The following is a 24,680-nucleotide window of genomic DNA, read 5'->3' on the forward strand; positions in this document are numbered from 1 at the left end:
TGTGTGTGTGTGTGTGTGTGTGTGTGTGTGTGTGTGTGTGTGTGTGTGTGTGTGTGTGTGTGTGTGTGTGTGTGTCTTGACAGTGCATAACGTGTTGGCCATGAGATAAAAAGTATAATGTACACAGTAAAAAGGAGGTTCTACAGAAAGCGATGCATGGCCTACCTCATCATGTCTCTGACAGCTACTTCTCTGAACTGCAGCCCGTTCTTTCTACATTGAGTTTGTATTTAGTGACCAATTTATGGAGCCTGCAATTCACTGCAATCTCCACAACATGGTCTCGCAAAAATGTGACATTAAAAGCCTGAAGGGATTTGATCCACAGAAACCCTTGAAGGGCTGAGTAATAAATAAATACTTTTTAACTGATACTTATTCTTCAAATATAGAAATTGACACTGATGGGATGGCTTTACCATGACGAGCAAATAATAAAAATGTGTTGTTTTTGACAGGAACAGCTTGTCTCACGCAGGAAAAGAAAATGAGACTGTGAGGCAGCTCTAACCTGTTAACATATGCACCAAAATGAAAGCAAAAGCACACTGGCTGCTCAGGTAGGCAGTGTGGCCGAGGCGTGATGAGCCAATCAGAGGCCAGGTTTTCATCCCTTGAGATCAAAGGTCATCAGAAAGTCTCTTCCTTTGGCTTTTTTCAACTGAAGAGAGTCAAAATGGCAGTCATCAATAAGTGTCACAGGTGATGCAGCATCCCAGGAAGCTCCGAGGCCTTCTGATTGATTCAGGTTCACTTCCCTTTTATTAATCCTCCATCCATTGCTGCCTTCTTTTCAAGTCTTTGATCTTGTCTGGATTTGTAAAGGCACATTATTAAAAATTGTTTTACAGGTCAAGTTCAGGAGGTGTTCACTTGAGACATTTTATCATCGGTGACACGGGCGTCACGTCTGAAACCAGCTGACTCAGTCTGGACAGATTTCATTGGCCGACGGTGTTCAACGGCAACTTTCCACTGCTTTTGGATGAATTGGATAGCCATATTTTCACACAGCACTCCATTCATCAGCACACATGTCTCATTGAATCTGTTGCACAGTCACAATGTGAACTCCCTCCTGAGGTCAGAGGTCACAGTGGGGGTTAGGAAGTGCTCTCTCTTTTGTCGTTTTTAGGAACGTAGTCCCAGCTGTCTCTCTTGAACTCTTCCTCCTCCTTTTTCTGGAACTCCCTCTTAAAGAAGCCGGCCTGAGAGACAGACAGGTGGACAGAGACGCAGAGGTACAATTAAAAATGATGCTGGTGTTGCTACAACAATAATTATAACTTGATACACTGTGCTTTATCTGTTAGTTATGCTGTGGTTAGCTGCAGTTTATGAGTTAATTGACCCAAAGATTTTCTGCAGATTTTAAATGAAGGAATGCAGAACTTCATTTTGTAAAAAAAAACAAACACACAAAATAGCATTCTGCAATATCTTGTATTTGTCTGTTTATTATATTAGAATATACTGCAGTTTCAGTATCATTAAATTACAATATGCTGTGTTTTATCAGTAAATAATATGATAACATACAAGCAATATACTTCCAGTGTATAAAAACTAATATTTACCTTCCACAAACACCAGATGAGAGCAGCCAGGATCAAAAGACCCAAAACTAAACTGACGACGATGATGAAGACCTTTACTGTTGTTGAGGGTTTCTGGGTAAAAAGAGCCTCAACAACCACCTGGAAATATACATTGAATACAATTATACATATGATTATTACTTCAACCCAGGATTATGCATGAGATAGAAGCGCAGTAAGGGAACAAGTAAGTTTGACTCTAGGGTTTTTGGTGTCCAGGTGTGTTACCTGTGCTGCTGGTTGTTCGTGGATGAGGACGGTGTGAGGGCTTTCTCTGGGGTTTGACATCAGCGCTGTGCTCTCCAACTTCATGACACCATGACGACCCTGAGATGGAGACATTTAACAGTTTCTCTAAATGCATTTGAGATAATTAAACATAATTGGCTACAGACACATCAGACTTACATTTGTTACATAAAGTGCCTTTGTGGTCTTTTTATGGCCAGCTATGGAATTGCCATTGCCATTAACCTTTGTGTTTTCAAAATGTTATTTGAAAAGTGTGTGTGTGTGTGTGTGTGTGTGTGTGTGTGTGTGTGTGTGTGTGTGTGTGTGTGTGTGTGTGTGTGTGTGTGTGTGTGTGTGTGTGTGTGTGTGTGTGTGTGTGTGTGTGTGTGTGTGTGTGTGTGTGTGTGTGTGTGTGTGTGTGTGTGTGTGTGTGTGTGTGTGTGTGTGTGTGTGTGTGTGTGTGTGTGTGTGTGCGTGTGTGTGTGTGTTACCGGAGCTTGCAGTAATACATCTGGGTTCAATCTGATCTCCAGTTTGATTATGGCATCTCCTCCCGCCTCCAGGGTACCGAGCCGACACACCAACCGCTCACACAGCTCATCTCCACGGGCACAAAACTGCACAAACATAGAAAAAGAATAAAGTCATTACATTATCAGGTGGGTGGGTTGATGATGGTTGACTTCAACACAAGCATCTCAAATGATGCTTCATCAAACCTAAATCACATTGGTCATCATGCAACAGCAGTCAAAGAGTCCTGCTCCCTTTCGGACACATATGATTTATTATTATTATTAATATGAAGACTTTTTCTATTGAATATATAAATATTATCATGAATGTGGATAAATACTGTATTTTAACAATACGGTATTCTGTTTTTCACATTTGTTATTTTTTTAATCTGTTCGAAATAATAAAGTTTTCTTTAACTGTAAATTCATCTAGTATAGTCTCTTTTCAGCAAGAACGTCACTGATACTGTTAATCACATAAGTCACATCTGCTGAATAAATCTGAAGGTGGTCTTGAACCTTATTCCACAAAGATCAACCCATGACTTCACCCACCATTAGCTGCATGATGCACTGATGCTTTATGGGATTTGTAGTATGTAGGATTTCCTCAAGTGAACCCAGTCCTAGCTGTAGCTTTTTAATCAATTGATCACTTTGTACAAGTGTCTGCCAGTGAACGCTGCTTTAAATAAGTCTGTAATGTTCTATTGTGTGTGTGTGTGTGTGTGTGTGTGTGTGTGTGTGTGTGTGTGTGTGTGTGTGTGTGTGTGTGTGTGTGTGTGTGTGTGTGTGTGTGTGTGTGTGTGTGTGTGTGTGTGTGTGTGTGTGTGTGTGTGTGTGTGTGTGTGTGTGTGTGTGTGTGTGTGTGTGTGTGTGTGTGTGTGTGTGTGTGTGTGTGTGTGTGTGTGCGTCTGGTGTACCATTCTGCGGGTGGAGGTGGAGGAGAAGAAGAAAACAATCTGTTTGATGAAGGAAGCTTCAGGGACGTCACAGTCCTCATTGACTGAAATAGTCGTGTCACTGATCGAACACACACCGTGAGAGGACTGTAGGGAGAGAACATTGAGATTATAAATACACACACTTCATTTACCTTTTTTTATGACAACTCCTATTAACACAGCTTCTAACATATTTCTACTGCTTCTTCTACTCCAACCATCACTGCCATGAATGTTCGAGGTGGCATGCTCAACACATTGTTTTTGTTCTCGTCTAGTCTTCCTTTGATCAGATAGTTACTGATATTACTTTGACGAAAATGACTTCTGTACGTACCTGCCAGTCGACCACCTGCATCAGCCTGTGTCGGTAAGGTGCGAGGATCTTTGGTAGCGCGATGTCCACCACAGTGTCTACAGACCTGCTGGGACCAGAGTTTAACACCTGCAGACACACACAACAACATACAGTTCATACCAGAAGTTAAAGTGACTGTTGAACAAATGTAGTTGACTTAAAACAGCAATGTCCCCTCTGAACGGTAGTAGAATTGAGGTATAGAGTAGTTTTAAGGAAGTTGATTAGGTTTCACATTCAGAAGATGTGTTGTACTCTGGGAAATATAACCATTGTGTAGAGCAGTTTTACAGAGAAGAGAGTGAAATGATACCTTGTATGTGTAGTTGAATCTTTCATTATAACAGTCAACCGGAGTTGTGTCTTCATCTCCAAACACAAATGAGGTGGGAGTCACAAAACTGCAAGACAGACAGATAGACATTAGAGAACAGAAACTATTTTCTAGAAGAAGAAAAAACATATAATCTAATGATTTATATTTTTGTTGACTCTAATGTGTTGCCTTGTGTGTAACAGTAACACGTTTTTTAGTATAGTATGCCGATTCTGACTCACCCGTGGATGTTGACGTTGACTCCATATTTTAGAGGAAGCAGGAGACTCATTGCGTTGTCATGGAGATACTCTGCCCTCTCATAGTTATCGCTAGAAAAAGAGATTTGAAACATTAAATATGTTTTGTTATTGTTAAATTCACAGTACGAATAACAGCTATAAGAGAGATCCTTTCTTCTCTACAAAGCAGAGCATTTCTACATTTCTTTCTAAACAAACAATAATAAAGAGGAATTCATTAAATGTACACTTTTATTGAAGTTAACTCATACAAATGTTATAACTAAATAACAAAATGACCACTGCATGTATTATGTGTTGAACATTTTTATATGAATAATATCTAAAACTTTATTCTTACGTCTTGCTTCAAAGACAAATGTACGGGTACAAGAGTTGTGATGTCAAAAATGGTGAGTGTTTTATGGTATAAAAGCTTTTGAAACGTGTTGAGACTTCCCCTCTGGAGTTGAGCGGAGGTGTGTCCTTACCTGCTGGTGTTGAGGTGAATCATGATGTCACCAGCTGTGCTGTTAGGATTGACGTCCAACAGGAAGCTGATGTTCAACTAAAAGAAACAGTTAATGTGTCAGTGATTTCAAATGAACAGCTGCATCAGTGTGCGGACAAATACATTCAACCTTAAAACTGCTGCTCTGCTTATTTCTGGGGGAAACTCAGATATCGCCACAGTTGATATTGCAACATTTAAAACACAACTGGGCAAAAGGACATAAAAAAATATCTGCAGAACAAAAAAGTACAGATACACTTGATCTCATCTTTGACCTACAGGCTGTTTTCAGTAAGACTGGGCTGAGGAGAAATATTAGCCAAGTGTCTTTTCATTACTCAAAAACTGTGCAATATCTGTCTGTCCAGATAGAGATATCGCCATGCCTTTTGCTTTAGTTAATTTACAGTCAATAACAATCTGAGCCTGTAAGTGGCAAAAGCTAGCCTTTGTAGTGGTCATTAATTCACGGGTGTTCATTCGCCCACAGGGTTGCATCGTAACTTTTTTGAGGCTTTCGCACACTACTTCACCAATTTCACTATTGTCGTCCCCATAAGTCAATTAGACAAAAACATTATGGGAAAACAGGGCCTAATTCTGGCTAACGTGGGTGTAAACTCTCAGCTGAAAGTCCTGCCAAAACTGAGGGGAGTTGAAGGTTGAAGTACCTGCACACCAAAGAGGCGAGTTGATATGGCGCAGTGGGAACATGGCATCAGTGTTGTGATACAATAATTTCACTTAGTGTGTGATTTGCTAAGGTTTACCTGGGTATGGGCTGGCAGGAGGAGGCTGGTGACGCTGCAGTCAACACCCACCATCGTACTGTTGACTTCCTGTGTGACATCACAACTGACCACATTGTCCTGCTGCAGTACACAGAAGCACACAGACGGGGTTTGTTGTGATTACTTTGTTACCTGAGTCATTTGTGTTGTTATAGTTATAATTCTGTAAGATTTCTGTTTAATAAAATTCTGTTTTTGAAGTTGGTCAGAGTTTTCAACTGTGATTCAAATCTTAGGGTCATAACTTTAAAACCATTAACCGATCATATATTCGAGCTGCGCGTTCAGCATGCTGTAAACTTACGTTCGGCAGTACTTTGATGTAGTGGATGTTGTTGGGGAAACGCAGCGTCAGTCGAGGTAGGAAAGCGTCGTCTCCAGAGTTCAGAAGGGAAGTTTTCACCATGATGGTTTGTCCAGAGCCGAGAGCAAAGTACTGCTGCTGACTGATAACAACAAAATAAAAACATTGATGTTTCAGTCCAATGAGCATCCAATCACTAAAGGGCAAGACAACATTTGATTTAGAGCCCATCACTTCTAACATTGGTGTATTTGTTGAATCTCACTTTAATGTATCAGAGATTAAATAATGTTAACTCCTTGACTGAAAACACTTTAAATCAAGAGATTCATATTGACACGATTAAAGATCACGTTTTATTTTTGCATAATTTGTAGATTTTGGTTGCAGCTCATAAAATGCGTTGTCATTTTCTGATCTGAATCTACTCTTAGGTCTTTTTAAACAGTTACACATATTGGTTTACTTGATGAGATACTAATATGTGTTTAATCTGTTCACAGACAAAAATGTAAAAACTGCAATTTTCAGTATTTTATAACTTTGGAAAGAGTCATGTTAGTGTTTTTGCTAAACTAGGCTAACGATGTCCTTACACAAGCGAATAACCCCAGGAACCTAACAGCAACACAACATCAAGTGAATGATGTTGTTTCTCATGAATCCTCTTGAACTAGCCAGCAACTAATTAGCATCATGTGATAGCCTCTGGGAGGGAATAACCTCCTGGCGAATTGATTATGGTGCACTGATAAAATACAATATTGCTGTTGTTCTTGTCCTTTCATCTCTCTTTTTCATGATTCAAAAACATGTGTGTGTGTTTCTTACTGTGGCAGCACAAGTTGGGCCGACAGCTGCATGTTGGTGGAACAGTTCACCAGCGAACAGGGGCGAGCAAACCAAGTCTGACAGAGAAAAAGGAGGCAGAGATTTCACCAATTATAGTTATGAATGGGGCAGTTTTTCTCTTTAATGAAAATGAAAAACAACTCCTGTGAATGAAGAACTCCAGCTGCACATTCCTGCATGTTAACCCTCCCTGCTCTGTTCATAAGTCAGTGGGACATGGGATGATCTGACTGATGTTGGTTAATGTGCTGCAGCTGTAAACACATCTGGATTAGCAGGAAGTCTGTGTTTGTGTGTGTGCGGTTAGCGCTAGATTTGCTGTTTCCTGACCTTCAACACAGATCGGTTCGATAATGGACGGACAGATCTGACACTGACGCAGCTCCAACAGGAAACTGAAGGGTTGTATCATTGTAGCAATTAGAATAGATCACACACTATTAAACTAGTACATAGCTATAAACTTGGGGAAAGTATTTGCAAACAAGGTTTTTATTGTTAATAAACTACTTAAAGATACCTGAACATTTCTGAACATCTCATACAGAGCAAAGCAGCTAGGGCTTTGGTTTTCCAATATAATAAACAAATATATTTGACTTAATCACTTGTACTGATAGATTATCTGTCGCTCTACCTAGTTAGCGTTAGCGCTGGTCTGTACCTGGTTGGTGATGATGTTCTGGTGTCCTTCGCTCTGCTGAAGGATGGGTTTCAAAGGGGGGAAGGTTTTAGAAGAGGCTCTGTGGCTGTTTGTATCTCTGCGACTGTAGGAAACCTCAAACTTGACAGGAGTAAAAATGTCCCTCACATCTTTCTGTAAGAGGAAGAAAACTATGTTAGCATCACCACAGCAAATGCAATCGACATGTTATTCCATCCAAAACCTTGTTTACTGTCTGTGAGTGTGTGAGTGTGTGTTACCCTTTGGTAAGCCACGTGTGTTGAACAGGTGAGCTGGCCATGTCGTGCTCTCACACGCCCCCTGGTGCTATTGGATGACCCGTTACCATGGAAATAGAAACGATGAGGGAAGGATGGTTTATGGAGGAGGTCAGAGGTCAAATGATATTGAAGATCTGAAGATGACAGAGGAACATAAATAGATATCAGTTGGCAAGTCGTATATATATATTTTCTTATATTCCATATCATTGAAGGTTGTGTCCTTTATGTTCTACTTCTGATAAAAAAATGTTAAGCTCTACAGTTGATGGTGAATTAGGGCTGTTGTAGGTTAAAAGATTAAAGTTGCACATTTACCAATTTATCAAGAAATCAAATCGCTTATCTAAAATTGACATCATACCACTTTATGTTATTTTTAAAAATACATAAACATAATATCTGTGTGTTTACTGTACCTATAGCCCCTTTGAAGTGTCTGGACTTGACACTGAAGCAGACGGTCACATTGAAGCAGACGGTGGGAGTCTTGTGTTCTCGGCACAGCGCCACCTGCTGGTCAATGTGCTCAGGCAGAGTCAGAGACGCCTTCACCTGAATCACCGGGCGGGTCCTACAGCACACAGGACACATTTGGGGGAAATTATTAAAGCATGTTGACAACAGTAACAGATACAGCAAATGCTAAAAGTGTGCGGAAAAACTGAGATGGATTGTATTATTTAAAGGCTTCTAGAAAATCCGACTTCTCAGCATAAAATGAAACTTTTGGTTATTCTTTTGTACAGTAGGATGTCCTGCTTCCCCTGCCGTAAAATATCCTTCCAAATCAGTTAAAAAAAGGAGTTTCCTTCCTGTACACCTGTATAAGAGGAAACAGAACTACAACTGTAGGGTTTTGGTTTCAGCACAAAGCTTCAGTGTGGTTTTACCTGAGAATGACAGCGGAGTCCGAGAGGAAAGCACCAACCGCCACATCTGCAGAGACAGAGAGAGTTTAACTTGGTCTTAATGTACAATATGACAGATGTTGTGGCAGGAAACAGTGGTTTTAACATTACCATTATAGCCATTGTCATCGATGTCTATGCCAGAGTTCAGCGACTGGCCAAACATCCTGAGGTCACGACCCAGAGTCGACCCAGTAATCCTCTGAAAACACACACAAATGTATTTATTTTATCTTCAGAATCAGAATGATAATCAGGTTGGAACATGATCTTATAAGGCTGGTCATTGTCCTCATCTTGTCAAATGTTCAGTGAAAAAAATGACCCCCTTGTTTTGGTGGAAACAGCAGGTTAAATGTGTCTAATAATGATTCAGTATTATATTAATTAAATTATTTGATTTACTCCATTTTCCCTCTGTTTTGAACACCCAGGTTTCTTATGAAGAGTGATAGTTGTCACTAAAGCTATTTAAAAATATTTCATATTCTGCAAAATAAGACACCATTGATCTACATTTTCCATAGAGCTTATCATTTAATAATTCATGTAAATATGTTTAGCTTAAAAAGAGCTTGAATGTATAATAACCTGAGATGGAGTTGGAGAGATGCCATCCTTCCTGCCGTTGTAAATGTACACAGCTCCTCTTAGGTCATCTTCCTGTGGGGCACCAACTGCCACGTCTAATCACAGACACACACACACACACACACACACACACACACACACACACACACACGCACGCACGCACACACAAAAAGATAAGCACAGTTCATTGAATATTTGTGAAAGTATATAGAGCCTATATTGAAAACCATTGACTTGCATTTCTGTACTTGTGAGGACTTGCAATCGCTACCTTCCATGCAGCCATGAGTGAATGTAGCTACTTTGATGCAGGTTTTTACAGATTTTACACTGTCTACAGATTGTTTATGTGTGGTCCCAACTGATCCTCTGGGAGGAGGATTTTCTGAGGGGGCAAAGGGTGTGTGTTGGAAAGGCCCTGCAGGGAAATGTTAAGCAGGATGAAAGTATCCAGGATAAGTACATAAACATGAGAAAACAGCAGCATGGTCATTTAATATTTAACCTGAAGTCCTTTGAAGATTGAAGAGCTACTGGACACACGCACAGCCACACACACACACACTTTTATCTTTGTATCTAGCTGTGGCAGATTAGAAGGCAGGATCAGTAACAGAGCAGCAACAGTTTGTCATTACAGTTTTAATTACCTTAATAACACACTCCACCCCTCACGCACACATGGTGAGGGGTCTCTGTGTGTGTGTGTGTGTGTGTGTGTGTGTGTGTGTGTGTGTGTGTGTGTGTGTGTGTGTGCGTGCGTGCGTGCGTGCGTGCGTGCGTGCGTGCGTGCGTGCGTGCGTGCGTGCGTGCGTGTGTGTGTGCGTGTGTGTGTGTGTGTGTGTGTGTGTGTGTGTGTGTGTGTGTGTGTGTGTGTGTGTGTGTGTGTGTGTGTGTGTGAGGGCGTTGTGTTAGTCAGTTAGGTTATTTATCAGGAAGTGGCAGTTACTACAGTTGGTGGCGGGATGTGTCCCCTTGGCAAGAGATATACAATACACAAACTATGTGTTTTTTTTTTTGTTACTTGTATTGTAGTAGTATTACTAGCATGTTGGGTAATTTGTATCTGGGCAGACAGCCAAACAGAAGCTCTTAAACATCCCTAATTACTACTTTTGAGGTGCCCTTGAGCAGCAACGTGCAACCCCAGCTGCTCCAGTGAAAATGCTCATAAAACAACTTGAGAAAGTAATGCAACTTCTACAAAGCAGCAGAATTAGAAGTAAAACACTATTTTAAAGTAATGTTAGTAGTAGTATATATATAGTAGAAAGCTGATTTAGAGCACTGTTAGCAATATGTATGTTTCCAAAGGTGTTAGCAGCAGTAATAGTAACAGTGGTATGACGGATAAATAAAAATGATAAATAAAATATAAATAAAAAATATAAAATTGACAACAATAAATATACATTTATTTATTGTTGTCTATTTTAGATTTTCTGTTGTGATTTTCTGTTTAGTTTTTGCTGTTTTGATTAACTACTCAAGTAGAGTAGTAAGAAACTGCAGTTATAAATGACATCAGACATAATCATAGCTAGATCTATTCCAGTAATATTAACAATGAGAATAGTTAAAGTATTAGCATTGCTTTGAGCAGCTGAAGTATTGGTATTACCAGGGTAACCGTCGTCATCTATGTCTCCCAGTTCAGCAATGGTTTCCCCAAATCGAGCAGCGTAGGCGTCGCTGCCGCTCAGCTGAAACTCCGCCTCCATCAGCTTCGCCTGAGACGGAGTCAGTTTGTGAGAACAGACGACACAACAGGTCTTTTCGAAGATGTTCATATGTAGAATGGAATTGTTTTGTGATAACATATTATCAAGGTTTTTACAGCTTTTAAAGAGTGATATCAAGCACAATTCGAGAATCTTAAATCCTCAGATCTAAATGATAGTTTACAGAAATTGTTTATATCCACAAACTTTCAAGACCTTGTACGAACACTATATTGTGTGTGTGCCCACCTGCCCCTGGTTGATGTACACATGCACTCTCCCCTCCTCCCTGGTGATGCCTGTTGCCATGGGAGCGCCGACCAGCAGATCGGACAAACCATCAGCGTTCAGATCCACCGCCAGCAAACTGGAGCCGAAGTAAGATCCCAGCTACACAACAAAAGCACACAAGCTAAATGCTAAGTATACCATTGTTTGGAATGGAGAATGCTTATGCTAAGTGGCTCCTTACCTCACTTCCTGACACATCAGAGACGACTCGCAGCATGTTGTCGTCTACTGTAAAGATGAAGACCTGCACAGAACAAATACACATCAAGCATCAAAACTACTTAACACCCAATATTTACATATCCTCAATAACAACTCTGCAGTTTTCACAACACCAGCAAGGGTACGTGGGAACTGTTTTGACATTGTTAACACCACTAACACGTTTCAAATTCTTTATCGTCATATGCACAACAGTTACAGAGAAGCAGTAGTAACTAAAACAAATCTTGTATCTAGGGATCTCTCCAACAACGCTCATTAAATATGAATATTCATTTATTTAGACTTGAGAGACTATTGAGGAGGTATATTAACGTTCAATAGTGTTAAGATGTGAAAAAATGGAATGAAAATGAAAATAATTAAAAATATGCTATACAATTTATTTATTTTAAATCACTCATATTTAAGCAGAAGAATAATTTAAGACATAAAAGAGTGCAAGCTCAAATATGATAACGTTTAATCAAATAAACGAGTGCTGTGCGAGTATTGCAGGAATGCAGCAAATGGATACAAAAAAATGAAAATAATTAATTAAAAATAAGCTATCTTTAAACATTATTTAAACATATAGACTTTCAGTGCAGTCAGTAAACAGACAGACAGGAGGGTCTCACCTTGCCCCTCTGGTTGTATTGGGGCGCCCCCCCCACTACCTCTACGGTGCTAGGACTCAGAAAGTTTCCGGCTCCAACAGCGTAACCTGGACAGCAGCAGGACAAAGTGCCACAAATTCAGTATTTTGCAGATGAAAAGTAAATAAGAACATTAAAAGATTGAACCACAAATTCACAAACTTTTTGGATGGTGACCCTTTAGAAATGTGAGCAAGCGTGGGCTAATGAGTCATCAGCATTAGGTTTGTACTAATTATTATAGGACTGAAAATGTCCAACTAAGATATAACACCTTTAGTTTATCATCACCAGTGTGGCCAAAAAGGTTATTGGTTTAGGTTTGACATGTAGTGGTTATGGCTGAGGCAAGAATACGTGTGTGTGTGTGTGTGTGTGTGTGTGTGTGTGTGTGTGTGTGTGTGTGTGTGCGTGCGTGCGTGCGTGCGTGCGTGCGTGCGTGCGTGCGTGCGTGCGTGCGTGCGTGCGTGCGTGCGTGTGTGTGTGTGTGTGTGTGTGTGTGTGTGTGTGTGTGTGTGTGTGTGTGTGTGTGTGTGTGTGTTGGAGTGTGTAAGAGAAAGTCGCACAACCACCGCTGTCAAATGGGGTTAAAGTTAACCGAACTTCCTACTTTGATGTCAGCTGTTACTTCCTGTTAAATTGTGTTGATCATCGAGTGAAACTGCTGCACACACATACAATCCCGACTAAGGACAGCACACTCTCGGGACAATATTTTGAGGCTTGTCTTGGTGTTACCGCCTTATCATGAACTCTTCAGTCTTATCATTATGATCATCGGTCTTTGTTTTCTGACACTGTGTGAACAGCGTAGATGTTTTCAGAGAAAATAAACACCTTCATCTGAAGAACATCACACCTTTGTGCTTAGCTTCCTGTTTATCATGACAAGCCCAACAACTGAGAGTGCAGGGGTCATGGTGACTCGGGAAATACACTCACACATGTGTTGAAATGAACTTCCATGACAAAGTGTTTGTGTTTTTGTCTTCCTGTGTTTTAGGCTTCTCCTAAGTAACATTTCATTCTGGTTTGTTGAAACTCACTTTCGGTCTAACTGTTGGAGTTTCTACAGGCAAAGTTTTCTTGGAGTGTGTAGAAAAGCTGAATTTTAGATGTTTTAAGAAATTGAAATACCTGTTTTACCAAATTGGGGACAATGTGGCCTATAATAATGTATCATTATGTAACTTTTTCTTCAATTCTTCCCAGCATTATATAACAATCATTTATAATGATATTCATTCACAGATTTTGAAGTGACTGTTATTTTGTATATATTGACTGTTGTGCTTTTATTTATGTATTTTAATGTGTGCAGGTGTATAAATGTGTCTATAGATGTTTTCAATGTGTATATACAGTATATATGTATATTTGTATACATATTTGTATATATATTTGTATTTTTTTATTCCTCTGGATTGTGGGAAACACTATTTCGATCTCTCTGTCTGTACACACAAACTGAAAGATTGACAATAAAGTTGACTTAGACTTTGATGATTGGTTAAAAGAAGAAAAGAAGAAGGAAGCAGATTTCTACACCAAACCTTTACCTACATTTGTTGACAAGTCATTTAATTAAAGATAAGGCAAATAACTCAGTGGCTTAGCTCATGATGGTTCTTAAGGAAGGCTTCAACAGTATACGTTTTAAATTGGTATCAGCAATGGCTTCAATAGGTATAAGATCTGATTTGTTACCCAGGTAGCTTCCAAAGTTGACAGATCTAGCGTCCTCGTCCAGGTACACCGACATCACTCCACTGGACGTGTTAAAGACCAACACTGAACCCATCCAATAAGATGTCCCCGGAGCCCCCATGATGATCAGATCCTGAGAACAGCACAAGTTGATATCATGTGACACACATCTCTATTAAAGCTTTACTATATATGGTCATAAAGTAGATACAAATTGTCTACATAATTCAGTCTACTGGTGGAAACCGTGAAGACAAACTGGATTTTGAGGAATCTAACTGACCTTTGTGAGGAAGTTGGAAATACCGGCCTGACATGACCCATAATCCTCACCGAACTTCTTCTGGTAATCTGTAAGAGGCAAAGACAAACAGTTGAAAGGTGAAGGTGAACAAATAATAAGAAGATAAAACCCAAATGTTTTGCTCTTGAAGCTGAACAGCTGCAGCGTTCACACATATTAACGAATAAACCGAGGCCTAGCCATGATCCCATAATAAATATAAGGAATTATTATTATGATCCCAAATGTTATAATTGCGAGACTGCAGGGGGGTCTCCTTTACTGTAATGAAGGCACCAAACATGTGGATAGTCACACATTATTACGGAGGATAATATTTCTTATTTGTTACCAAATCTTGTTGTATTGTAATGTGTGTGTGGTTACCTCTGTAGCAAGGGATTAAGGGTAGGGCGTATCTCAGGTCGCTCCCGTAACGATAACAGACTCCGTTGGGCAGCTTGTGGTTCTGAACGTCTCTCCTTGAGTAGTAGACGTTCTTCCAGCGATGAGCACATGCCTGCACACACACAGACAACCACACACATAAACACACACACACACACACACAAACAGACACATGTGACATGGACTCATTACTGACAACACAATCACAAGTTAGAAGCACAGTCTTGTATATTCCCGTGACCCATGACACTGTGACAGAAGTGTGTGTGTGTGTGTGTGTGTGTGTGTGTGTGTGTGTGTGTGTGTGTGTGTGTGTGTGTGTGTGTGTGTGTGTGTGTGTGTGTGTGTGTGTGTGTGTGTGTGTGTGTGTGTGTGTGTGTGTGTGTGTGTGTGTGTGTGTGTGTGTGTGTGTGTGTGTGTGTGTGTGTGTGTGTGTGTGTGTGTGTGTGTGTGTGTGTGTGTGTGTGTGTGTGTGTGGAACAACTTAGCCCTGTTCCAGTTTTAAGTAATAAATAATAAACATGTATCTTTTCAAGTAAGAGCTAAATGGGAATCTAAGACATAAAGTAGTCAAAGTTAAAATAAAGATATAAAATAAAGTCTTGCAAATGAACAAACTAAATTCCAACAGGTAAGTAGTAAATATCCCTCATGAGGAAGTAATAAATAAACATAAAGTGTAAATATTTGTAAACAGTTAGTAAAGTATAGTAAGGCAACCAGACAGTAATTGATTGAAACCAAAATGTAACCTGGTAATCTTTCACTCACTGTCTCAATGAGTGACAGTGAGGAGACAGCTGCTTCTGCTGCTGCCGTAAATAGTGTTGCTACATCACTAAATTTAGAGTCTCTTCAGGAAATGGAGATCTTATAGATTGCTGGTATGCTGAAGTAAAGCCTATTAGGTGTTAAACATACTGTACGTCTCTATTGAGAAAATGTTAAATTATGGCTTTAATCACACATTACAGAACAAGTATGGAAAACTAGATTTGCTGTGTCACTGCTGGTGAACAGCGGTGAGTTGTGAGTTGTTTTTTGTGTTTTGTGTTCATTTAAAGTGAAATTGAAATGAAAATGGGAAGGTCAAGTTTTAAGATAGATGTAGTCCAAGCAGGGGAGCAAAGGTACCTTTGCCCCCACCACTTTACGCCCCCGGGCCGATTTGGCGTCACAAAACAGACAAACACCTGGCAAAGTACTCAACATTGCGTCTGTGGTAGTCACAATTGAAGGTGTCTTCAGGACACATTTCGACATAATGACACACACACACTTATATGGCTAAAACAATACCAGCATTTGTGACATGGCTGGTAAACTCTGGAGCAATAGTAGGACAGAGAGAAAGTGTTTGTGTTACCAGGATGTGCCCTCCATTGTCTCCAGGTTGTCTGGACAGACTGACTCCCAGCCACTGGTGATCACTCTCTGGATCGCACGTCTTCCCACAGCCCAGCACGTCTGCACACACACATAAATTCAACAGTTTCACACATGCAGCCTTCACAGCTTAATCAGTGGTGTTTTACAGCTAACAAGCTGACAGTGTTGTCTTGTTCAGCCCAACAACGTCCCAAAAAATAAATAAGAGTGTTTGTGGTGTGTTCTTTTTAACTGCATGATGCAGAAAGTCCAGTCTAGCAAAAACACATACACGTTTGCCTTTACGATGGGTAATATTATAGATCATGCTCTATCTCAAGCAAACAATGTGTAATGAATATGTTTGTATTCCAACGGCTGGAAAGAAACAACACACAAACAGACAGGAACACACCAGCATGCATGGGATGGCAGTGGTGGGACTCGGCAGTGACGTTGCAGCGGTACACAACTCCTGGAGATCGGACCGATGGATTGGAGGTCGAGTTTGCTACCGGAGCTCCAACCACCAACCTGAGAGAAGGAGACAGAGACAGGATCTGTCTTTGTGTCTGCTTAGTGTCTTAATGGCATCTGTGTGTGAAGCATCAAAGAGCTTCTCTCATTGACACAAACTGGCTAATTAGCATGCACACACAAACACACACGCACAGACACAGTCCTACTGTGAAGAAGGCAGCTAATAGAGCACCATTAAGTTAATTTAATAAATCAAAATGTACTGATGGCTTAAAGATGGGTCAAGAGTAGAGCAAAAGAGGGTCATTAGAAGGTTGGTAGAGAATCAACATGCAGATCAACAGAGGTTCTATAAAAAATGAATAAATAATCAAAATGAGCTCAATATAGCATTAATAGATGATTTATAGTAGATCACTGGCAGATCAGTAAAATATTAATAACTGATCAACAAGAATCAATCAAAAAGGGTAAAGACGTAGATAAATACCATCTGTGGGATTCATGACGATGCAGCAGGACTGAGTATCCGAACATGGAGGAGGCGGGGCCGCTGAACTCCAGACTGTGCTCCTGATCCAGATTGTATCCTGTTGCAGGATAGACCAGGACCAGGATCTGAACCAGGATCAGGATCAGGCTGCAGAGCGTACACATGCCGCCCGCTGAGGGACACATGATGGAGGACAGACTGCAGGGACACCAGAGAGAAGAGAGAAATTATTATCAATACATCAGATCAAACCAAATTGATTTTCTGTCGTCATCTTCACATACTCACGCACAAAAATGCAACATTCTAGTCCAGTTCTTAAAGTTCCCTAATACACCAAATGTGTCAGACCATTTGATTGAACACTGCAGAGACTGGTTAGCCTATTTTAACATTAAGATTGGAAATAGGGGTAAACAGTATATCTTTAACCACTAATTTCAAGGCTGCATGATGCTTGCTTAATTCGTATACAATCAAATATGGTAGTCAGTATATCAGTCAGTCAGTCCTATTTGTTCACATCTCCTCAAAATGTTCATATTGTATGACAGTATTGGCTTAATCATCACCATCTTCAATAGGCAAAAAGCCTTTGTTCTGGCATCACTGTCTTATTTGACTTAGCATTGAGAGCTTTACTCATTTTGGCTTTATAAAGACACAATGTGCTAACTAGTAAGTATTAGAGGGGTTGTTAGGTGGATTTTGTTCCAACAGAGCCAGGCTAACTCACAGTTTTCACCCACTAACTATGCTAAACTAAGCTAACTACCGGCTAGCAGTACTTTGACAACAGCCTACTAAAATGTTCTGTTACCTTGGTAGTAACTTTCATTATAATTAACTGGTAATTAAGCACATAGCATAGCATAAAGGACTATTACAAAGTCTAACATAATTATTCAATTGTTTAGTGATGTGTCTACAGTTTAATTGTTATTTAGGAATATCTCAAACTCAAAGAAATTAGACAAAATCAGTTCTCTGCAGCGGTCCCCCAAACGTGTTGTTCCGGCCCTGCATGGGGACCGATATATTCCTAACAATATTTCTAAATCGTAAAAGTTTTGAGATATTTTGAATTTGAAGTGAATTATTTCAAACTAACATTTATTTGTATTCTGAAAAGCTTATTGGTCATAAATGTAAGCAATCATTTTGATTTATCAAACAATGTATGTCGTTAAAAATGTCTTAACTTCAATCTGACCAGCATGTCCATTAAAAGAACATTACGTTTAAGACAGGAACAAAAAGCCAACGTGTTTGTTTTATGATTGAAAACCTTCCTCATTCACTTTTCCACTCATTCATTTAAGTCCATATGTTATATGACTATAACTGACGGCTAGTTAACTTTACCTCTATCCCGTTTGAGACAGCTTTATCCCGGGTCAGACTGTGGGTCCACTCGGTATCCTACTGGGCAGAGGCTGGATCAGTACCGGGCACAGGGGACCAAAGAGCCGCAGTGTGTCCGCAAAGTCTCCGTTAAATCCTTCTTGTTCCCGGTGTGACTCGCTGGATGGAAACCTCCTGTTGCTCCTCGGTCCGTTAACCGACTTGTGCGTAAAACGAGGCACCCCGAGGCTCTGGGATTGTGTGACACAGAGAAAAAGCGAGGCTGAGTCAAAGAAACCGAAGATAAAACCCCTTAAACTAAGTTCATCTCAGTTTCAGAAGAAGTCAATGAAACTGAGAACTAGGCGCGCTGAGACCCTCCCTCCTGCGCGCGGTGCGTGTGTGTGTGTGTGTGTGTGCGTGTGTGTGTGTGTGCGCGCGCGTGTGTGTGTGTGTAACGGTGTTTCCTCTCTACCCCCCAATGTCCGCCTAAACTATGAGAGCGTCTGTGTGTGTGTGTGTGTGTGTGTGTGTGTGTGTGTGTGTGTGTGTGTGTGTGTGTGTGTGTGTGTGTGTGTGTGTGTGTGTGTGTGTGTGTGTGTGTGTGTGTGTGTGTGTGTGTGTGTGTGTGTGTGTGTGTGTGTGTGTGTGTGTGTGTGTGTGTGTGTGTGTGTCTCTCTCGGGTGTTTCCTCCTCAGTTATCACTACAGTGTGAATGGATTCAGTGCAGCTTTAATCTCATTGAACTGTCTGATCCCTGCTACATACAAATACTCTAATATATAGCTTTGAAAACAACTAAGAAACACACACCATCATCATAAATATAAGTAAGGGTCTTTTGAAAATAGTAGATCGTGACAATGGAACACAGTGACGTATTTTATTAATTACTTGCAATTGCCACTTTATCGGCTACTACACTATGGACCAAAGCTGGTAAGAATGTATACATTAATCCATTATATGACCCTAATATGTGATAAAGAAGGCCATTCTTATTAAAAAAGTTAGTCACCTTCTTTTGCTTTTCAATATATTGAATACATTTTGATGAACGGTTTAAAGTTTTGTTTGAGGGACAAGTGTGTCAAAGTATTTCTTCACTGAGGTATTGGTCAAAAAGTATCTTTGTAAAAGTTGTGAGCAAGACAACATGAGCAGTCACTAAATGGCCTTTTTTTTAAGTGTACCTAAAGTTTTACTTACGTCTAAAGAAGTTTAGGAGTATATTCCAGTATTGGGAGTGTTACCACAGTGAGACGTCACAGCTCTCATGTGGTCTGTAATCCTGCTCAGTTGAGGTGACGCTTTTAACAGCGTAACGTATAATTAAGACCAACATTGTTTAGACCTACATTAGCATTGCCTGAAACAGCGGGGGTCCTGATGCAGAGGGACAACTGTAACACCAAGTTATTTAGCTAAATGCTAACACCGGCATGCCAACATGCTCACAATATTTACACATTTTTACGGTGGCCCTGAAGTGCAAGACACCACAGCATTTCACAAAACACTACAGCATTTCACAAAACACTACAGCATTTTTAAAAACACTACAGTATTTCAGAAAACGCTACAGCATTTCAGAAAACGTGCAGCATTTCACAAAACACAACAGAATTTCAGAAAACACAACAGCTAGGGATGCTCCGATCGCCAATTTTCGGGGCCGATCGCCGATCCGATCGAGTGGGCGGGGCCTAAATGGAAGATTTAAACATCACTTTAAATCTTCCATTTAAAGTGATGTTTAAAACTCGGTTAATGGGGCTCATTCACTGGAGCTCCCACAAACAACAATCAACTAAATTATTACATTCAAATGATGTACATTATTCAAGTTTACATTCACTTTGGATAATAACACGGGAGAAATTAGCGGAAGCGCTCTCTTTTCCTCTCTCCCTCTCTCTCTCCCCCCTCTCCCTCTCCTGACAGCCTGTCAGTATCTCATGCAGCTCACTGATCCAGTAATGAGTGACCCGTCAATGAAGAATACATATATTTATAATAACTAGTTTAGCTTGTTCCAGAGGTAGATAAAATAGCTAAGTGTATTAGGTCTAACTCTAAGGTACGTCCACACAGCAGCTTTTCAAAAATCTTGAAAATCTTGGAGCTGGGCGTGTCTGAAACATGGTCTGAAAGCTTGGGGATTTTTTGCGAGCAACGTGACCAACAACCAATCACATGAATCTCCCGCCCCCGACATACAAAGCAAAAAACCCCGGGGATTTTATGCGAGCAATATATATATAGATAAACTCCCCAAACAGGTGAAAACCCACCAGTTTCACCCACTGTCTCTGCCACCTCCCTCCATGCCTGGTTCCTCCGGTTTGTATCCCGTTAATAGTTCTGGTCGTAAAGAACCGGGTGATTTGCTACCGTAATTTCTCGTTTGGAATATGAGGAAATGAACTGCGGTCTGGTTCTCCCTGTGTGTGTGTTTCGCTGCGCTGACCGGTCCGGCGGGCGGAGCTGCAGGATTTCTGCTTCACACACGTTGCATACCGCTATTTTACTGTCTTTTTCGGACACCTTAAAATAATGCCAGACCGGTGAAGCCATTTTGGCAAGCTTGTTTTGCCGCACACAAAGAAAAGTGTGATGTATTTTACGTCATGCGATCGGGTCTCGCGAGTATCGGCCGATCTCGATCGGTGACCGATCGATCGGAGCATCCCTAACAACAGCATTTCACAAAACATTACAGCATTTCACAAAACACCACAGCATTTCACATTGGACGGAAAGGGTATTCCTTTAGGGAAAACACTTCTTGTTTGTGATTGGACAGAGCCAGCCAGAGAAGCACTGCTATAATTGGTTGTTATATTTCTCACAGGCTCCACCCTCTACTGGACTCTATGGGTACTCCCCATGGATACTGGATACAGCATGGGAGGCGGGGCCTCATTCATTCCTATGAGAGTTGCTCATTGGCGCATGATGATAAAATGGCCCAACTTTTGAGAGAGTGAAACGTCACAGATTACCCAGCATGCCTGAGAAGTACCCGTATGTGCGCTCATACCGCATGCGCAACTTTAACCAAAATGCTCGTTCACATCAAGCACGTCAATTTGCGTACACGTAACAGCACCATGCGTTCATGACAGCATGGTAATGGATTGTTATTATGATGGATTTGATATTAACGAGGCGGCAGTTAGCCGCTAGCGGCTAGCTAGTATTTATGCTAATGTAACATCAATCGTTATGTACTTATATTACGCTGTAACAAGATCTAGTGATATCCAACAGAGCTTCATTTTGCATGAAATAATTATTGCACTGTATATATATATATATATATACAGTGCAATAAGCTTCTTAGTGCAATAATAAGCGACAGGGACGTTAATCTAACGTCGGTAATATTAACTTTATTTAATACAACATTTACGGTACAACATTTACATCATACAGCCCATGTAGTATAATATTTTACAAATGATGAATTACAGCAAACATGTGCAATATATCCATTATTACAGCTTTTATTACATACAGCTCCGTGGGATGGCAGTAAGGCGATATGGGTCCGTTGTTATTGTGCATCCATGGGTTGAGATAAACGCATGTAGTGCTGAACACGTAACATGAACGTGCCTGGCGGCGCAGTCCCGTGGGTTAGATGCGCGTTCATAATGCAGAGGGCAATAACTCTCAGAATAACGTTATTAGCACATTTTTACAACTTGAGGAACGAATGTTTTTAATAAGGGCTATACAAGTGTTCATACTGGGTTGTTTATTTAGTTTAAATTTTTTTATTATTTATTATTGTTTCCGGGCCCAGCTACCTAAAGGAAGTGTAGTACCGCCGTTTGGCCACAACGAATATTCTCATCAGAGTCCGGCACACTTCCTGGGGGCTTGGTACACCCCAGTCTATGGTACTCCCCCATATCCTATCATGCACGCATTCCTTCACTGAGACTTCCATAGACGTACCCGGCCCCTGGGCGGGACTACCTGAATGTGCGCGCACCTGACGCATAAGAGGCGGCCTCACCCGCTCACTGCTATCCCTTTCTCTTCAGCTAAGTAGCATACGAGAAGTAACTGAGTGAAGACAGACGGATAATAACAAAACGACAAAGAAGATTTCTTTAAAACACACAGTATGGACTCACCTGCGGAGCGCCCGTGTCCTACATGTCCGGGTTCTATCAGGAGTGACGATCCCCATACTCGGTCTATCGAGTGTCTGGGGTCTGACCATGCGGAGGCTAACCTGCCTCCATCAGCAGTCTGCAGCGCCTGCCGGTTGTTGACTCGATCCAGCCGCCTGCACAGAGTGGCGGTGTTCGAGGGGGGCTACGTTTCGCCGGTGGAGGACCCAGAGCTCGACATGGTGGAGATGAAGGATCTCGGGCAGGGAGTGCCCTTCGTCTTCGCCATCCCAGCAGCCTGGACGGGTCCGGGCATCGGAGACGAACGATGATGACACCTCGTCGTCCGGGATTTCCGCTGACCGCCAGGAAGGCCATCAGCAGAGGTCGGCTCGTCAGGATTTCTCGGCGGTGATGGCTATGGCAACGGAGCGTGCAGGCTTGCCGCTTCCCCCACCAATACCTCCGAGGCCGGTGAGCCGCCTGCGTCAGGGCTTCTACGGCCCGGGCCGTCCAGCACAGCCGGCTTTCGTTTCGCCCCCCCCTGCTGGACATCTGGCGGTGTGTGGAGGCCACGTGGCGGCAGCCACTGAAAACGAAGGCTACGGTGGTTACTTGGGCAGGTATCCTCAGGGTGGAGGGCCACTCGGACGCGGAGTGTCCCGGTGTGCCCCCGCTGGAGGACAGCCTAGCGGCCCATCTGCTTCCGCAGGCAGCTGGGTGGGCAGAGGGGAGAAGGCCCCTGCCCTTGCTGCCGCGTGACCGAGAGATGCTTGATTATTAAGATATTCAAGCTCGGGGTGCAGATGGCGGCGGCCAATAATCTAGGTGTGTTGGGAGTGTCGCTGATTTCCCCTCAGCAGGACGCTCCCGCCCCCCCGTCTGAGGACGGGAGTGATTATTCGGATGGCTACCGCAGCCGGTCGGGTGATGGCACTGACCACCGTGGCGTCACGTGTGGTTAGGTTTGACCGCCCTGGCTAAAAATGGCCGAGATGATCTCCTTGGGGCCCCCGTTGCCACGGGAGGGCTCTTTGGATCGATAACCTCGGTAACTCAGTGCTTCAACCGCCTGGAGGTGGAAAAGGCTCAGCTCAGCCGCATGTTGCCGCTGGCTCACCCTCAGGCCCCTCCGCAAGGGGGAGTGCGTCCGGCGGTGGTAAGGCGGAGAGAGAGGCGTCGGGTGAAAGTCCCGAGAGCGCCCTCTGCCTCCGCGGTCCGTCCTGAGGTGCCGGGTCAGTACCGACCCCCGCAGGGACAGGCCGACAGAATCCATCGGGCTCCACCTCCGGTCCGCACTCCGGTGCCACCGCAGTGGAGGGGTACCGGGTGGGGAGCTCCGTCCTCCAGGAGTTGACTGGCGGCGGGAGGAAGCGTCTCGGCAGGGGAATTCTCCAGCCAGGACGCGAGGGCAAATCCTGCCTCCTCCCTGTACGATCCTTTTGTTGTAAAGTCATCCTTTGACAATAAAAGAGTTCAATTATATTCCAGTTTGAGTGTCTCTGCTTTCCACACGCCCACACAGTCACGTAATGTTGTCAGTACAGTTTCCCCACTCGCTGCCCAGGTTGTAACTCCAGTAAAGGAGGCAGCTAGTGCGCATGCGCGGGTGAGAGTGATAAACTGCGCTATGCGGGTACAGGGACATTATGGCAGGCGTAGCAGGGTTAGGAAATAATTACTGCCAAGTGTGAAGACTCCACTTGATGTTTTTCACTGTTCGGGTGAAAACATCATGGCGGAATTGCTCCGAGACACAGAACGTTTTTGCGTTTTGCCTTCCAGGGGGTGGCCTACGAGTACAACAGGCTGCCGTTCCGCTACTCCCTGTCCCGCGCACGTTCAGCAAGTGCACAAACAGACAAACACTCACAGCCGAAGTAAAAACAATAAGTGTTGCTTGATATTGAGTAAGAAAAAGGTTTCTAAACGCTGTGAGAATGGGTCTGCGGAGAGCATTTCTCCGCGATCCCAACTCGTCTATTACCAACCAGGGGACTCCCTGTTAGTTGAATATTAACGCTAACGGTCCCCACCCCTCCTGGTGTGTGAGGAGCTCTGCGGATTGGTCCGGGAACCGCATGACGTCATGCGGTTCCCGGAAGAAACAAATGGAAAAAGAGAAATCTCCAACGAGGCGTTCTGGGGCAGCATAGACAGGTCTTTTCTGTGTTAGAGTTGTACTCGCTACAGGGTGTACTTTGAGGGTTTGTGACTTTGCAGACCGTTTACATGCAGAAAAAGCTACATAACACACAAGCGGACGGGTAATAACCGGAAAAGCATGACATGGGCCCTTTAAGCTAAGCTAAATAGACTAAAGCCCTCGCAAAACTCAAAATTACATCATGAAAAGTAATTTAGATATACGTGAATCTCACAGAAAAGGGTGCTACAAACATATAATCCTATAGGATATGAAACTAAATATAGGATTAATAGTTTTTATTAATATATTGATTGCACAGATTTTTTTATCACAT

At 42.2% G+C, this 24,680-nt stretch overlaps 1 protein-coding gene across 1 annotated transcript; it reads right to left on the reverse strand.

The window, feature by feature from the left end:
* Positions 1-21: 21 nt before the first annotated feature.
* On the reverse strand, positions 22-18,439 carry itga4 (integrin alpha 4). The gene is made up of 29 exons (XM_034110102.2): positions 18,092-18,439; positions 16,724-16,924; positions 16,169-16,287; positions 15,752-15,852; positions 14,365-14,497; positions 13,978-14,045; positions 13,695-13,827; positions 11,970-12,055; positions 11,309-11,371; positions 11,086-11,226; positions 10,737-10,845; positions 9,116-9,210; positions 8,636-8,726; positions 8,507-8,552; positions 8,033-8,187; positions 7,593-7,747; positions 7,333-7,485; positions 6,648-6,724; positions 5,817-5,958; positions 5,492-5,593; positions 4,699-4,775; positions 4,208-4,297; positions 3,963-4,050; positions 3,629-3,736; positions 3,271-3,396; positions 2,321-2,446; positions 1,827-1,925; positions 1,578-1,697; positions 22-1,208 (listed from the first exon to the last, which is right to left on the reverse strand). The coding sequence occupies exons 2-29, from the start codon at positions 16,909-16,911 to the stop codon at positions 1,104-1,106; spliced, it is 3,096 nt and encodes a 1,031-aa protein (XP_033965993.1). The 5' UTR covers positions 16,912-16,924; positions 18,092-18,439; the 3' UTR covers positions 22-1,103.
* Between the last annotated feature and the right edge of the window lie 6,241 nt (positions 18,440-24,680).

Source organism: Pseudochaenichthys georgianus, chromosome 21 (assembly GCF_902827115.2).
Source record: "Pseudochaenichthys georgianus chromosome 21, fPseGeo1.2, whole genome shotgun sequence".
Classification (NCBI taxonomy): domain Eukaryota; kingdom Metazoa; phylum Chordata; class Actinopteri; order Perciformes; family Channichthyidae; genus Pseudochaenichthys; species Pseudochaenichthys georgianus.

What these genes read in the sequence shown, in the direction of transcription:
- itga4 (XM_034110102.2), bottom strand. Translation starts at nt 16,911, where the DNA reads ATGTGTCCCTCAGCGGGCGGCATGTGTACGCTCTGCAGCCTGATCCTG. An exon ending in CGTCATGAATCCCACAGATG is followed by an intron (nt 16,288 to 16,723) that starts GTATTTATCTAC and finishes TCCTTCTCTCAG; the next exon opens with GTTGGTGGTTGGAGCTCCGG. An exon ending in CGATGACAATGGCTATAATG is followed by an intron (nt 8,553 to 8,635) that starts GTAATGTTAAAA and finishes CTGTCTCTGCAG; the next exon opens with ATGTGGCGGTTGGTGCTTTC.